General features: G+C 38.6%; 1 protein-coding gene across 1 annotated transcript; it reads right to left on the bottom strand.

Annotated features, from left to right (window-relative positions):
- Window positions 1-504: 504 nt before the first annotated feature.
- Window positions 505-12986, bottom strand: LOC108440798 (adhesion G protein-coupled receptor F5-like). The gene is made up of 9 exons (XM_037538108.1): window positions 12918-12986; window positions 11540-11640; window positions 10581-10611; window positions 6147-6253; window positions 6001-6068; window positions 5273-5409; window positions 2488-2688; window positions 2045-2251; window positions 505-521 (listed from the first exon to the last, which is right to left on the bottom strand). Exons 1-9 carry the CDS (start codon window positions 12928-12930, stop codon window positions 505-507), a joined length of 882 nt encoding a protein of 293 aa, XP_037394005.1. The 5' UTR covers window positions 12931-12986.
- Between the last annotated feature and the right edge of the window lie 3990 nt (window positions 12987-16976).

Raw genomic sequence — 16976 nt, 5'->3', positions numbered from 1 at the left:
CTTTGGGTCTGTGCAGAGAGTAATTTGCTTCATGAAGACAAACCTTTAAAATCATTAAGGAGTTATGGAACACATACAAAAAAATCTCTCTACGTTGACAAAGCCTTTTTTATTTTTTACAAACATGGTTATTGTTTATTGTTTATTGTTTTGTTATTGGCACCCCAAGTAATTCTTATGAACATAGTGTAAGTGAAGCACGCATATTTATGTTGCATCTGGTTTTAAATCCATTTGAATGTTCTGGAACTCTTTCGAGCTGTTTGTGCTCTAAACGCCCACAGAACTTTATAGGATACATGGCACCATGGATTCCATAAAGTATAAGGAGACTTTAAGTAACAATCTGCTTAAAAACTAAAACTAGATGATTGCTAGGTCCACAACACACCTTCAAATTCTTACAAAATGGTTCAGTGTCTACCGTAACGTTTGACTTGGTCATCCCAGTCCCTTCACATAACCCGCTTTGAAAAAGTGAGGGTCGAGCTGAGCGGAGCAGACCTAGAGATCTGGAGGATCTGGAGAGGTTTCAGGGTTTCACACACACTGGTTAGACTTTTGCAGTGCACCGAAGTATATGGACACCTGATCCATTTAAAAACATATATATAGCATAGATAGTACATATTATGTCAAAAACTGAAAAACATATATATATATATATATATATATATATATATATATGTGTGTGTGTGTGTGTGTGTGTGTGTGTGTGTGTGTGTGTGTGTGTGTGTGTGTGTGTGTGTGTGTAAATATACATTTTTTTTTGGACGTTTTTCACTTTTTGATACTTTGAAAAAAACTGTTGTCCTTTATATTAACCTTAACATTTCATGATGAATGGACAAAAAAATGATCTAAATTACTTGCAAAAAATTCTGGTTACTTACATTAAAAGTAAGTTAGGTTTTTTCCTTCTCCTATAAAGTTACCATTTGAGATATGAGGTTTTTTTCTGACAACAGCATATACACACACACACACACACACACACACACACACACACACACACACGTATTGCTGTGCTTTCTCCATTCACAAGTATGAAACTCACTGCTGATACGTTTGGCAAAAAAGGTTTGCACAAATTCCTAAATGAAGTGTGGAGTGGTGCCAATAATAATAATAATAATAATAATAATGATGCATATGGTTTTGTAAAAAAAAAAAAAAAAAACCTTCACCAGAAATTTACCACCATCTTCACCAAGCAGTAAATATTGAGATGAACGCGCAGGGCTATACGCCATTCTATTATGGCATATTTTAATTTACTAGTTTCCTTTATTATTTAAATATAGAGTACAGTAACGTGTCAAGATCTCTGTGTAAATGAAACGTCAGTGCTGTGACGTGGAGCGATGAGGTGGATGCATACGGTGAGATAAGTGAGTTTTATTTTGGGCAAATCCAGGATCGATATAGTCCAGGTTCAGGTAGCTAACATGAAGAGCAGAAGGGACAGACATGACAAGGAACAGAGAAGTCCAAACACTTAACAAAACATTTCAATCCATACAATACATACAAACAGAACATCAAAACAAGCATTCAGCACAATCAAACATACATCCAAACAAAGACCAGCCAACACACAGGGGAAAACACAGGGCTCAAATACAAGAGGGCTAACAAGGGATAACAGGACGCAGGTGGTAAACACAGGTGGTAAAAATCAGGGGTGGAGTCAGAAAACAAGGGGGCCAGACTGTGAAGAAATCAAAACAAAAGCACATGACAGGACTAAAAGGTAAAGAAAAGCACATGAGGAGACTGGGAGGGGCCAATCATAACACATACCAAACGGCAAATATAAAAGTCATTGGTGAATTAGAACTTCATTTTGAGTGAAAGTGGAAATATAAAACAGAAATAAAAAGCATGAGGTAACAAAAGTGGAAACGATTCTAAAGTACATTAACATTCTCAGTTCCTCCATCAAATAATCCAGTTAATTATATCACCATCAGGATTTGCAGTTAAACTGTAAAAAACTCCAATCAAACAGAGAAAATGTATGAGCTGTTTGTGTGTGTGGGACCTGTTAGCGTCTGCAGTCCAGATGAAGTGAACAGGCTCCACTTAGTCATGTAGCTGTTCTCAGCGCAGCACTCCAGTGTGATTGGTGATCCATCACAGTACACAGTTTTTGAGGTGGTCACTCTGATATTGGGCAATGGCTGAATTACTATCCTTTGCCAGATTATGTAGGGAACTGAGTTTAAGGTCGTTGTACATGCGTATTTACCTGTGAAGGCAAAGCGACTAAAATGAGTAAAATAACTCTTTCCATTAAAAAAAGGTTATATTTGTAAAACAGTCCATCACTGCAGTAGCATTAATAGGCTTTTACTGCAAAGGTCATTTCCTCTTTTTACACGTCAGCTGTTTATTCATAAAACATTAATAAACATGGGGTAATTTGATAACTGTAAAAACAGCAAAAGTGTATTTCAAATATTTTGTGAATTATCCATGACTTACCACTGAGCCGATCACTGGTGTTTTCCACAGTGATTGTTTTTCTGTCAGCGCTGATTAGATAGGCAGGACTACTTCCAATGATAATATCATTAAAACTCCAGGTTATTCCTCCAGTACTTAAGGCTGGAGGATTACAGGTCAAAACCATATTTTTTCCAGGGTAAATGTTGCCTTTGCTTGGATCATATAAGCCGTTTTCCACTAAAAAAAAAAAAAAGTAGCACAGAGTCTTTTAGCTTTGTTTAATGCATTTACATTTATGCTAATATTTAAACCAGTGATCTTTTTTCAAATTATTCCAGTTACTGCTTATTGGCTCCATTCAATCTGCACGCACACACACACACACACACACACACACACAGAGAGGGAGGCACACATTTCACCTCAATTGATTATATTTCATCTTTAGGTAGTATAAAAATCGTGTGCTCCCGATCATGGGATGACGGTCATGAGTTCATCTGTATATATGGGGGCAGTCGTGGCTGGAGGTTAGGGAGCTGGCCCTGGGACCAGAAGGTTGCCGGTTCAATCCCCAGGGCCGACAGCTCATGACTGAGGTGTCCTTGAGCAAGACACCTAACCCCCATATGCTCCCCAGGTGCCGTGGATAGGGCTGCCCACCGCTCTGGGCAAGTGTGTGTGTGTTCACTAGTGTGTATGAGGTGTTTCACTTCACAGATGGGTTAAATGCAGAGGTGGAATTTCCCCAGTTGTGGGATCAAAAAAGTATCACTTAACTTAATATTACAATATTCTTGGGTGTATTACAATGTATGTTTTCTAAGAGTGCAGTCGGGTTGCTCGTCTCTGTAGGCCCTGACAATGAGTGCTTGTCTCTCTGGCGAATGCTGATTGGGTGAAGAAGGTCACATCAGATATGCAGGGTTGTTATAAATTCTTTTGGTAAAACCGTAGTGAGTAGTTCGGGCAGGAGCGCGGAGAATTGGGACTTGGAGAGATAAGCCAGAACTCACTGTTTTTGCCTAGATGGAAGAAGGTCCACACTCAGATTACTGGGGTGATGGGTGCTTTAATGGCTCACAAGCCAGTTTCATTTATTCTCTTTCATCTTTGTTAAACTCTTTCATTTTTTGGCATGATTTAGTCTTGATTTATATTTTTCCGATTTTTCTTCATTATCATAAATGGTTCTGTCCAGCGGTTTCATCCAATAAACTGGCAAAACTCCTTTTAGACTCAGCCTGGTTGTTTTACACCGCAACAGGCAATTTTTCCATTTTTCACAATCTTACACTACAGTATAAGAAACATGTAAATAAGTCTGGGATAACTTAACAACATTCTTGCTATGCTGTCTTTAAATACATACTTTGCTCAGCAAATACCTGTATTCTTTTCACTCTGTAAAATTTCTAAATAATAAGATATTTTATTGATGAAAAAAAGGCTATTACAGTATTAGGGCTTAGAATATGGACTTTAGGATACATACTGGATTTTCTTATGTGTTCCTTGCCAACACTCCTGTAGTTTTTACAGAGTTACGCTTTCCTCAGACAGATTTCCTCAGATGAACTTCCTGTACAGTTAGTGTTGTTTATTGTATTATGTTTAAAATGTTGTTGCTTTAATGAAATGTGTCGTATTTTGAAAACCTTAAAATGATTTTATATAGAAATTCTATTAGTTTAAAAAGGTTAGTGCAATAAAATGAATTTATTAATCTGAGATAGTTTTTCTACAACTTTTAAAAGTTACAATAATGAGATTTTGGATGAACATTTTGTTGAAAACACATGAAATTTTAGATTTCACTCCAAGTATTTGCATGATCCAAAAAATAAGAGCAACAGGCTACATGTTTATTTTTATTTTTTTAAATCAGCTGATTTTTTTCATTTATTTACCTTGTATGTCTGATTTTATCATGGTCTGATTTCATGTAGTCCTCAATGGAACCTAGGCCAGTGGCAGACTTTTACTCAGACCTTGGTCAAAAATCTGGGTGTGATATTTGATGAGGGTTTTTAAATTTGACAAGCAGATAAAGGCGGTAGTTAAGTCCAGTTTCTACCAACTCCAAAGTTAAGCCGTTTTTATCTTTCTCAGACTTTGAGATAGTAATTCATGCATTTATTTCCACAAGGCTTGATTATTGTAATTCACTATACATTGGTGCTGGTTATTCGTTCGTTGCTAAGATAAACTTGCTGCAAAATGCTGCAGCGAGGCTTTTAACACGTACATCCCGGAAAGAAAATATTACTCCGGTACTGGCTTCACTCCATTGGCTCCCAGTTGTTTTCAGAATACAGTTTAAACTTTTGCTTTTAGTGTATAAGTCTCTGCATGGGATAGCTCCCAATTATTTAGCCGAATTGCTTGTGCCCTATGTTCAGGCACAGGCCCTAAGATCTTCCAATCAGCTTCGGCTGGTGGTCCCCAAGTCGAGGCTGAAACAGAGGGGGGACCGAGCATTTGCTGTGGCTGCCCCGAAACTGTGGAATGAGCAGCTACTGCAGATTCGATTGGCACCCACTCTGTCACGTTTTAAATCTAGTCTTAAAGCTCACTACCATTCCATGGCTTTTATGTCATTTGTTTTGTCTCTTTTAAACTGTTTTAGTAGTGCTGTAGTTTAATGTTTGTATTTGTGCAGCACTTTGGTCAACTAATGTTGTGTAAAATGTGCTCTATAAATAAATTGATATTGACATTGACATTATCAGTTCATGACCCATTAATGTAATTACTATGAACATCTGACAATAAAAAAGAGTTAGAGAACTGCCTTAAAGATAAAAATGAAAAACCTTACCAGTTTGAGCGAATGAATTTTCATTTACGCTATATCCTTTGTCTCTGAGAGCAGAAGCTAATTGTCTGTTTGCAGCACTAAAATCAAGTGTATTTCTTGTTGATGCAATAGTGAAGTCTGCTACCACACTGCCAGGCCTGATAAAATGAACAAAGAACATAATTTAGAGCAGAACTACATAGAACAACCATGTGATCAAAACCATACATTTGATTCTAATCAAAACATGGTGCATATAGTGGTTGATTAGTGTAGTGGTTAACACCTCTGCCTTTTACTCTGTAGACTAGGGTTCAATACCCCACCTGGGTAAGAACCCTACACTATACCAATAAGAGTCCTTGGGCAAGAATTCTAACACTACCTTTGCCTACTTGTGTAAAATGATCAAGTTGTAAGTCGCTCTGGATAAGAGCGTCAGCCAAATGCCATAAATGTAAATATTTAGAAACGTTCAGTTATATCTATGGTTTCCAAATCCACAATTGTATTGGCTGTAATTAACAATGACTAATTCACTAACTAATTCATTGACTTGATTTTTCTAAATACTTTTGTGTGTGTAATAAAATTCAGCTACAGTGTTTACTGAAAATCTTTCTTGGTTATTGGGGCAAATTAGAAATTAGACCTCTACTAAACTTATTTATGATGTTATTTGATGTTATTAGTAAACTTATTTATGATGTTATGTTGTTACTTTGTTGTGTGAAGATAAACAGTCTTACCTGAACTGAATAACTTTCGCAGAATGAGCTTTGTATGAAGAAAGTTTGCCACTGTAAGCACCGTCAACCTGAAAAATACTTTCACTATTACTAATAGTTGGGATTTGATAGACATGTTAAAGCATATAAATATATGCTATACTTACTGAACTTGTGATGTCTTTGCTGTATTTTTGGTACATTTGACTGTTTTTGTTCGTGAGTGTGTTGTCAAATGTTGTATCTATGGTCATTGATAAAGTTATAGTGTATTCTAAAAAGGGAAAACAGGATTTAGAGTGAAATTAGAGTGAAATCAAAAAAGGAGAACAGAAGAATGTTGCCACTCAAATTCAAGGACATCTAAAATGTTCTTCTCTTTCATCAAGCCTTCAGTATCTCGCTGCAGAAAACGACCGATACGGAGGCACCAATGGCGCCATGCCTGCCAGTGCCAACAGAACACTCTGTCCCTAAATATGAGAACTGCCAGGGTGGATACTATGCAAATAAAACGCAGTAGCAAACCCAAAAGTCAGTCAAAATTCACATTTAGAAAGTGCATCGATCTCAAACTGCAGTAACTGGGCACACACCATGCCCAACGCCATCATTGCCCAGCCTTTGGACAGCAGTGTCATGGCTGCAGGAAGTACAACCATTTCAAAAAGCTATGCAGATCTGCAAGAGCTATCAAATCAAGCAAACAAGTGAATCAACTGTCGACTGAGACAGATTCGATGTCAACAGCGACACTTTCAAGGTTGAAGGCCTGTCAGTATAAGAAGACGGTGACATTAACACAATACACACTGAGGACTGTTACAAAGGGGAAGGGCATTGCAGTATTATGGTCAATAAGAAGAGCCTTGAATTAAAAGTGGATACTGGGGCCAAATGCAACGTGATTTCGCTTGATACTTGCACAGCGATTAGGCAACATGAAAATATACACAAATCAGGCAAAACAGTCAAACTTGTTGCTTTTGGTGGAGCCGAGATTGAATCAATTGGCACAGTGACACTGCAATGTGAACTCAATGGGGTGTACCACATGCTAAAATTCCAGGTTATATGTAAAAATGTGCAGTCCATACTAGGCTTGCAAGATAGCCTGAAGATGAAACTGGTCACCTTTAGCAAGGAAGTATAACACACAGATACTGTTCAGGATCAAACCATATCACAGAGGGTGTTCCAGGATTATGCAGATTTGTTTACAGATGAACTTGGTGAATTACCTGTCACTTATGCAATGAGATTAGATCCAATTGTGATGTTTTATCTTTTAAAATGTATCTGATGTATTACAATTCAGTTTGAATTAAACATACTTTGCAATGTTTACATTAATAAGAAATTGTTCCTCATGTTAGTTTTAGTAATATTAGTACGATTGTGAAACTTGTGAACTTCCTTTTGCATGAGGTGCTGATATTGATACTGTACTATTGATAAGAAGTACTTAAAGAAAGTAATAAAACAAGGAGACTCAAACATTGCTTAGTAAATTGTATTCATTGTAGAGTTCATCTCCATACTGTGAGTCAAGCTTCTAGTCCTCCGTTTTGTAATCACTGTTATAACAGGTCAGATATGAGGTGGCCAATCAATTAGAAAAAGCAGTTCAAACAGTGATTACAAAATTCAGGAAGGTTGAAATCTTCAAGGTCTGCAGAAGCTGATGTTGTAAAAGGTTCCACATAATAATAAGTTACATTTATATAGCGCCTTTCATAAACCCAAGATTGCTTCACATAGCATGGGGTGGAGGGGGGTGCAATAAAAAAAAAGGAAAAAAAAGAAAAATGTGTATTAAAGAGAAAAGTCAGATTTAAAAGAGGAAAAAGAAAAGCAGTCCCTGAGGGATTGAGGAGGAGAATTCCAGAGTTTGGGGGCCATGGCACTGAAGGACCTCCTTCCCAAAGTCTGGTGCATGGAACAGCAAGTAAGTTACTGCAAGAAGACCTGAGAGTGAGAGGGAGTGTAAGAGGTCAGCAGTTCTCTGAGGTAGTGGGGAGGAAGGTTATACAGGGCTTTGAAAGTGAGTAGTAAAATTTTTAACTTTATACGGGACGGGACCAGTAGCCAGTATAACTGAGAGAGAATGGGGGTGATATGAGCTGAACGCTTAGTGTGGGAGAGCTGCAGAGTTCTGAATGTAATGTAGATTTTGGATAGATTTGACAGGGAGTCAATGCAGCATGAACCAAAGTTTTGGCGTCTTTACCAGTAAGGAAGACAAGTAATGTTACATAAATGAAAGAATGCAGTCTTAGTGAGAAACGTGATATGCAGATCAAAATTAAGTGATGGGTCGAGTAAAACACCAAGATTTCCAACAACAGGTGCAGGCTCAACGAGCAGGCCATCAATACTAACTGAATTGGATGACTTTGAGACTGAATGTTTAGGGCCAACCAATAAGACTTCAGTTTTATCAGTGTTTAGCATGAGAAAGTTATTTTGCATCCAGAGATTTAAATCAGAAATACAATCAATCAGTGTACTTGGAGGGGAATCTGAGGGTGTGTGTACTGAGATATAACTGAATATCATCAGCATAACAATAGAAGTTTAGGCCATGGCTGTGAATGATCTGCCCAAGGGGTGAAATGTAAAGTAAGAAAAGTAGGGGTCCCAGAACTGAGCCCCGCAGGACACCACATCTGACAGGAGAGGAGGAGGACTTCTGTGGACCTAGTGTAATAAACTGGTGTCTGTCTGTAAGATATGACCTGAACCACTGTAAGGCTTTGTCAGTGATACCGAGAAAAGACGAGAAATGAGAACATCATGATTAACAGTATCAAATGCTGCACTTAAGTTGAGGAGAAGGAGAATATTGAGAGAACCACTATCAATAGACTGGAGAAGATGATTAACAACTCGCAGAAGAGCTGTCTCAGTGCTGTGGTGAGTACGTAATGTAACTCTAAAAACATAACATTTTGCACTTTACTTGGTCAAAAATGTGATAAATATCAATAATTTAATAACTTTCCAATAATGTAATACAATATCTTACTACATTATTTGGGGCATTCATGGACTGAAGGTTAGGGAACCAGCCCTGTGACTGGAAAATCTGATCCCTTCGGCTGATAGTCCATGACTGAAGTGCCCTCGAGGAAGGCACCTAAACCCTAATTGCTCCCCAGGATAGGACTGCCTACTGCTCCGGGCAAGTGTGTTCACTGCTCCCTAGTGTGTGTGTTTTACTACAAGGATGGGTTAAATGTGGAGGTCTAATTTCACAGTGCGCAAACACAGTTGGCTGATGGTTCTGAATTCAGTTAATTCAAATGATTACATTTTCAGGTTTGCCATATGTAATACATTATTGGAATTTTCCTGGATTTACATGTGTCTATTTGTGGGTTTGAATATTGTGCTGCACTGTCCTGTCTGTTTACTGTGTAATATCTGTTTAATTTATTGTATTTATTGTTTCTAACTTAATTTTTTGTTTTCACGCAATGTCTGCACATTTGCACTTTACACTTTTTGTTCCTTGTTGCACCGTGTTGTTCCTGGAGGAATGTAATTTCACTCCACTGTGTACTTGCACATAACACGGAATGACAATAAAAGCCTCTTGACTCTTGACTTGACTCGAATTCTGTATTTTCTCATCTGACTGGGCTTCCACAGAGAGCTAAGGCATTACTGGCATTCAGTTTCATGATCTCATCTCCTTTGTACTGTTATAAAGTCTAACTACAGGTTGTTCTAACAATGTCTTACAACTGGTCTTACAACAAAAGCACTCATCCAGTTTCATTTTTATAAAGAAAATCAGCTTAAATTCTTCCTCCATGTAACTGGGTAGGCTTGTGATCAGTCTGGGTTAATGCCAGCCTACCTGTGCTTACACCCTTGCTTTAAGTCTGAAATGATTATTGGCTGACAGAGTTAGTATAAAACACATCCATGTGTTGGATGACCTTGACCTTGTTGTTGTACACTGTTGTGTTACAATAGAAAATAGATGAGGCATATATTTATTCACTTTTCTTCTGCTTACAAAAACATCTTTTGTTTGATTGTAAAGTGAACCATAAGCATTTTTTAAACACATTTTGAAGGAGTAGGTGCTTGATATGGGTGAAAGGTTGTGGGCTATACAGTTATGATGAGTTTTAATGAAGTTGAAGTATTTTATAAATGATTTGTTCATTCAGACACATTTCTGTATTTATTCATGTGATCTAACTTCACTTAAGTTCACTTGCAAAAGTAAAAAAATAAAATCTTTTATAATACAGAAGCTACAAGCTATTATGTAAGCCCCTTGTTTTGCACCGTCTGAGCATTGCTTGAGTCTATCTTAAGGCTGAGGTCTATATATATATATATATATATATATATATATACACACTGTCCCCTCCACCACCACAATGTACTCCAGTGGCACTTTGTTGGCTGAGAATCATATTTGCTTATTGAGATTTTGGGTATTTCTGCAAGAATAAATAAAGAGGGAAACAAGTAAAGCACAATTTGTAGTACCCCCTGAGAAAAAAAGGGATTTTTCTTTTCTTTTTATACTTCAAATATACCACAAGATTATAGGATTTCCATGTGGAATTTATACTTACCTAGTTTTTCTGTTTTGAGTTCTCCATCAGTCTGAAATATAAAGAAATGAAATCTTATTAGGGCACAGCAAGTGTGTTACAATAATCCAGCGCCTGGAATCATGGAGCCAGAAATAAGAAATAAAAAAATTCCATACCAGCTCAGTTACATACAGACGTATACAAACATGTGGGTGTCCCTGGTCAAATGACATGTTTTGTTGATTCTCTAAGTAAGAATAATGAATTCTCTACAGAGAACACACTTCCGCGCATTGTAATGCATAATTACTGGTTATATGCTGAACTAATTACAAATAGGCCTGTGCAAATATTATAGCACAAAGTTGCATGTTCTCCCCGTGTCTGCGTGGGTTTCCTCTGGGTACTCTGCTTTCCTCCCACAGTCCAAAGACATGCAGTCAGGCCAATTGGACGTGCTAAATTGCCCCTTGCTGTGAACGTGTCTGTCTGTCTGACCTGCAATGGACTGGCGACCTGTCCAGGGTGCATCCTGCCTTTCACCCACTGACAGCTGGGATAGGCTCCAGCCCCCCCACCCCACGACCCAGAAGGAGAAGTGTCTTAGAAGATGTGTTTCCCAATATGTTAAGCTCAGCAAGAGTTTGTGAAATGATATTCAAACGCTGTGTGAATCTGTGGAAGACGTGCTTATTTTCACTTAGAAAATCAATTAAATGTGCAGGGATGTTGAGATGTGTGGAATATGACTGTACGAGTTGTTATTGGAAAACTACTAACATTTTTTTGAAAAATAATGTTATAATATTGGATTAAACAAGCGCTACAATTCTGTAGTTCAAGTAATTTCTACCTAGAATGGTTCAGTGCATAAATGATTTTAAATGTCTGCTTCTCTCTGGTTTGTGACTCTATAAATAATTTAGTGGAAATATTTCGGTAAAATCATGGAAATGTGTTTCAGAACATACATACTGTAACATAAACTTTCCCTTTACCTGTACAATGACATCTGTAGGTTCAGGCAATCCTTGTGAGTCCATCACACAAACGTTCATGAGCAAAATGGTCACAAATCTCAGCAAGTGAGTTGATGTCCCTGCAAAACGAAGGTGAGAAACTAAACATTTATATTTAATCCAGGTAACAGAATAAATATAAAACGTTTTGTTGGCATTGTGTAACAGGTAATACTGCTGTTCTTTATGAGCATGACTGGTGTTTCCAGGCAAAGGCACAACCTCGCCATACCAATAACTGTTCTTCACTCCTCACACCACAGTCTCCTACCTCTGCAACATGTTTAAATTATAGAGCTCGTCATTTAAATCAATAAAAAATGTATGTTGAATAGTAATTTGTTCTGTTTTTTAAGTGTTGTTGTTTTCTACACTCATTGTCCATTTTATCAGCTCTACTTACTATATAGGTGCACTTTGTAGCTCTATAATTAGAGACTGTTGTCCATCTGTTTCTCTGATACTTTGTTACCCTGTTCTTCAGTGCTCAGGACCCCCATGTACCTGAGAATAGTCCACCAACCAAAAATTATCCAGCCAACAGCGTCCCGTGGGCGGTGTCCTGTGACCACTGAAGAAGGACTAGAGGATGAACAACACAAACTGTGCAGCAGCAGATGAGCTATCGTCTCTGACTTTACATCTAGAGGGTGGACCAGCAACAGAGGTCAGTCTGACAGAGTGGACAGTGAGTGGACAGTATTTAAAAACGCCAGCAGTACTGCTGTGTTGGGTCCACTCAGACCAGCGCAACACACACTAAAACTCACACTAAACCACCACCGCCACCACGTCAGTGTTACTGCAGTGCTGATCCACCGCCCAAATACTACCTCTGTTACGATAGTCTCTGCCCTACTGGTCATGATTGCTTCTCTTGGATTTTATGGCAAACATTTGACTGAGTCTCTCACGTTACAACTACATTGTCAGTTTGCTAGACTAACACAATTTAACACATGTTTAGTTCAAAGCAGGTTCAAAGTCCTTGCTCTGTATTCCTTAATGCAATCAAGCACAGTGAGGTTGCACAGTGTATCAAATGGAGGGGTGCCAATAATTATTATGTGTTTTTTTTCCCTAGACCAAATTTACTTCAACTAAAGCTTATTGTTTCCTTACATCAGTTTGGGATTAACCGCATGAACCACACAGACATTTTTATGGCCTTTTTTACTCATTTAACAAGTGTGCCAATAATTATTGAGCTTATTAAAGGTGTGTATTGGATCTTGACAGCCTTTATTCACGTTCTGCCTCTCTCTCTCTGGCCCTTTGGGTCTAAAATAAATCTGAAGCATTTGCTTATTTTGGAGTTACAAAAATATAATGACAATAACAATGGAAGTCGTCTTACCTGCAGTAGCCATGCTGCACTTTCATATTTTGGAATTGAACTGTTCTTGCTCTCAGGAATCAAATGATGGGGGGGGGGGGTTCCTTGATGTAGGATCTTAATATGAGTTGGCCTAAAAACAAATTTGGCATAAATGTAATACTTGTTACACTACACAAAAAATAAACAAGTATATAAAAATCCAGAAATATACAGATCAAAACTGTTTTCACGACATGGAAGTTTTTCAGAACTTTCCCAGAAAGATACTAATACGTTGTCTCAGCTTCCTCTAAGTGACATTTCTGTCTTACTGCCATACAGTTTAATCTCAACACGACAGCTGTACACTAGCAATGCAAAACATGCATGCAAAGTACATAGCAGCACACACAAGCCCACCTATGCACATTAACAGATACGCTACGTATACAAACACATCTGTGCTCCTTCAATACTGTGATAGCATCACAAAGGAAGAGACCTGGTTTATGCGCGAGTTGTTGTGATATATTTATGACTGCAGTTGGCCACAGCCTCACTTTACACTACCGAGGTCACTCAAAACCACCACTTTGTCTCGCTTCTTCAATGGACATCAATAAAGCGACATAATGCTTTCTAATTTAAAGGAACACACACAAGCTTGCCCCACCTTCATAATATGAGTCCTATTCAGAACAACCCAGAGAATAAATGCCAGAGAACACTCTAAATGTAACATTGTGAAAATTTAAAACATTACTTTTCTCTTGAATGATGAATTATATTTCTTCAATGCAATGCAATGCAAAATCATTTGAAACTTAGACTGTGTTCAAAAAACAAGCAAACAGAAAAAACGGTTGCATTTAGAACAGGAATAAAGCATGGTCGCACTTTTTGTGCTCCTGGAATGTAAGTTGGGTCCAAAATGGTTTAATATTTGGGCGACATGCGATACAGCATTGTCTCACACTCATCACTGTGCACACCAAGCAATCACTACTATAGTCTGTGATTGACATTAAAATACCAAGCCAGACATTAAAAAAAAGACTGAACAACCAAAACCTAAGAAAAAAAAATATGTGAATATCTGTTACCATTTTCAAATGTCTGTTTAAGCTAGATTGTGTACCAATACTAGCTTGTTGCTAACATAACACTGGAACTCACACTGAAAGACACACTATTGGGTGGGCCTGCAACTACAAAACTAACAGGAATGGAGACACAACGATCGCAGTAGGCTTTTATGAAGTTTACATGACCTAGCCTGGTGGCTTTGCGCCTGACAGTGTAACTGCACTGATTGATGTGGCACAACACTAAATAGGGCCTTAAAACCGAGTGCCTAAGCATCCAAGCCCTCCCCCAAAAGGCGGTATGTTTTTTTTTATTATTATTATTTTAAAATGTGTTAACAATAATGTTTTGCCATGTTTGATGGAACCATGAATTCTGCTCTCTACCAGAAAATCCTGCAGCTGAATGTCTGGTCGTCAGTTCTTATGATCTGAAGCTCAAGTGCAATGATCAGTAGCACAAGAGAAGTCCACCAGAATGGCAGGACCTTAAATGCGCAGTTCACATTTAAAAGCCCTCCAGTGTGGCTGAATTAAAGCAGTTCTGCAAAGAGCAGTGGATCAGAATTCATCCACAGACTGATGTCCAGTTACAGGCAATGGTTGCAGCTGAAGCTGCTAAAAGTGACATAACCAGATGTTAAGTTGAAGGGCCAGATACTTTTTCACATGGATGATACGGTATAAGTGTTGCCAGATGTTTTGTCTTCAGTAATGAAATCATCATTTTAAAAATAAAACTGTTTGTTTCCTCATGTTCTCTTTGTCTTATATAGCATTCTTTATTTATCAAATAAATACAACACTAGCCCTCTTTACAAAATGGAAGAGATAAAATCAGCACAAATAGAGATTTTTGGGGGCTTTCAGTGTGACTAATATGTACAAACAGAGGAAATCACTGCCGCTCAGTAATTATTGAAGTTATATTTCATATTTCTTTCATTCACAAATTTTCGACAGCTCAAAATTAAGTCCATTAAAGGACTCAAATAAACACATATACAATGCAGACATATAAGACATAAAAACATAGAGTATTTGATGCTTTAGAGGAGGAATAAGTCTGTCAGGCTCACCTTGTTCAACTCCAAGCTCAACCATAGTAAGTCGACACTGATAACCAGTTTGTAGCAGGTGTGTATAGTTGTGGATCTCACTTGCAGAACTAGTTTGGGTTGCTCATCTACTTCCTCATTCTACTTACCTACTTCTTCTCTTTAATTGTCATTACAGGTTCATGAGAGTGACTGTCAAATGAGGACAAAGTGATTATATTTGTGATTTGGATTTGGTCAGATCTTGTAGTGATGTAAACCACTGTGTCTACTACATGTTTGAAGAGCATAGGACAGGATCAATTTTAAGAAGGCATTATCTGCAGGGCCCATCAAAATGCTCCGCCCCCTCTGAGAGTACTGGGAGTCTAGCTTCAACCCTGGTGGAAGCTCAGCCCATAGAACCCTAGTGAAGCAGGATTTCTGGTTTAATGAAGCAAAGATCAGCGTTTATTTGGGATTTCATGCATTAATTTTGGGCCCCATCTGAATGGCTTGCTGCAGTGGGAGTCTATAGATCTATCTTAATTGGTTTTAAAAATATCTCTCCATTCATTGGACTGCCAAACCTCCTCAGCTGCCTCAGAGGTAGAAGAGGCACTGTTGTGCATTTGGTCCATGGCAGTTCCTCTGAGATTCTGACCTTGATGAGCAGCTGACCTTCTCTGCAGTGGCTCCATCAAGGGTGATGGGGTGTGGACCTTCTCTTGCTTCTTGAAGTCCACTATGAGCTCCTTGGTCTTGCTGACATTGAGACAGAGAGGTTGTTCTGCTGGTACCAGAGTGTCAGGAAGCTGATCTCCTCTCTGTAGTTCTCATTGTTGTCAGTGGAGATCGGGCCCACAATCATGGTGTCATCAGCAAATTTGTTGATGTCATCAGAGCTGTGTCTGGCTGAGCAGTCGTGGGTGTATGGGGAGTACAAGAGAGGGCTGATCCCGAACCCAGATCCCAAAGCTTCATGTTGAGCCTTGAAGGCATGATGTTGTTGAATGCTGAGCTGTAGTCCACAAACAGCATTTTCACACACGTGTTCTTTTTGTCCAAAAGGGAGAGGACAGTGTGAAGAGTCAGGGCTATTGCCCAGAAGGAGTTAAAGTCGAGTCAAGTCAAAGTTTATTTATATGGCGCTTTTTACAACAGGTGTTGTCACAAAGCAGCTTTACAGAAAAATCCATAAAAATCCATATCAGAGCCCCCGTGAGCATCGTCAATGGCGACAGTGGCGTCAGTGGCAAGGAAGAATCCCTAAGAGCAAGAGGAAGACACCATGAGAGGAACCAAGACACAGAAAGGAAACCCATCCTCCTCTGGTCCGTACCGGATAGCAAACAGCATTAGTATAAAATATAAGAATACGAAGTTACAGTGAGAACTAACTCTGAGATGATCATTTGTGGTTATATAGGACAGCTTTTAAGATGGGGCTACATAAATCATCTCCTTTTGTCTTTGCTTTTGTCTTCTGCCCTAATAAGGTCAATTACGGCAAGCCTTGCCAAGCGTTACCTGCCAGTCTGACTCATTGTTCAAGGGCCGGTCTCTGTACTGGAACCCTGCTGTTTTGTTCTATGTTAATAATTCTTCACTGTGTAACTAAGTTGTTAGGACATTATTGATGTGACAACAAACATTTTGAATGTTAAGTTAAACATTTAATGTGTTTACATTTACGATTGAACCGCCACAAAGCAGAACAAGAAGAAAAACAAAAATATATATTTTCAGAAATTCTGAATTTCTGAATCTGAAAAGGCCACAGTGGCGTGGTGGGTAGCCCTGTTGGCTCACAGCAAGAAGGGCCTGGGTTTGATTCCCCAGTCAGGCGACCATGGTCCTCTATGTGTGGAGTTTGCATGTTCTCCCTGTGTCTGAGTGGGTTTCTTCTGGTTACTCCGGTTTCCCCCCACAGTCCAAAGACAGGCAGTCAGGCCAATTGGACATATAAAATTGCC

The sequence above is a fragment of the Pygocentrus nattereri genome, chromosome 4 (assembly GCF_015220715.1).
Source record: "Pygocentrus nattereri isolate fPygNat1 chromosome 4, fPygNat1.pri, whole genome shotgun sequence".
NCBI classification, from domain to species: domain Eukaryota; kingdom Metazoa; phylum Chordata; class Actinopteri; order Characiformes; family Serrasalmidae; genus Pygocentrus; species Pygocentrus nattereri.
Note: the sequence above shows the minus strand (reverse complement) of the source record. Positions and strands in the feature narration are given on the sequence as shown.

Bases quoted from the DNA above. Each gene is read 5' to 3' on its own strand.
- LOC108440798 (XM_037538108.1), bottom strand. The intron at 10,612-11,539 runs GTAAAGGGAAAG...TTTATATTTCAG, and splicing joins CTACAGATGTCATTGTACAG to ACTGATGGAGAACTCAAAAC. The intron at 2,689-5,272 runs GTAAGGTTTTTC...TTTTTTTTTTAG, and splicing joins AAATTCATTCGCTCAAACTG to TGGAAAACGGCTTATATGAT.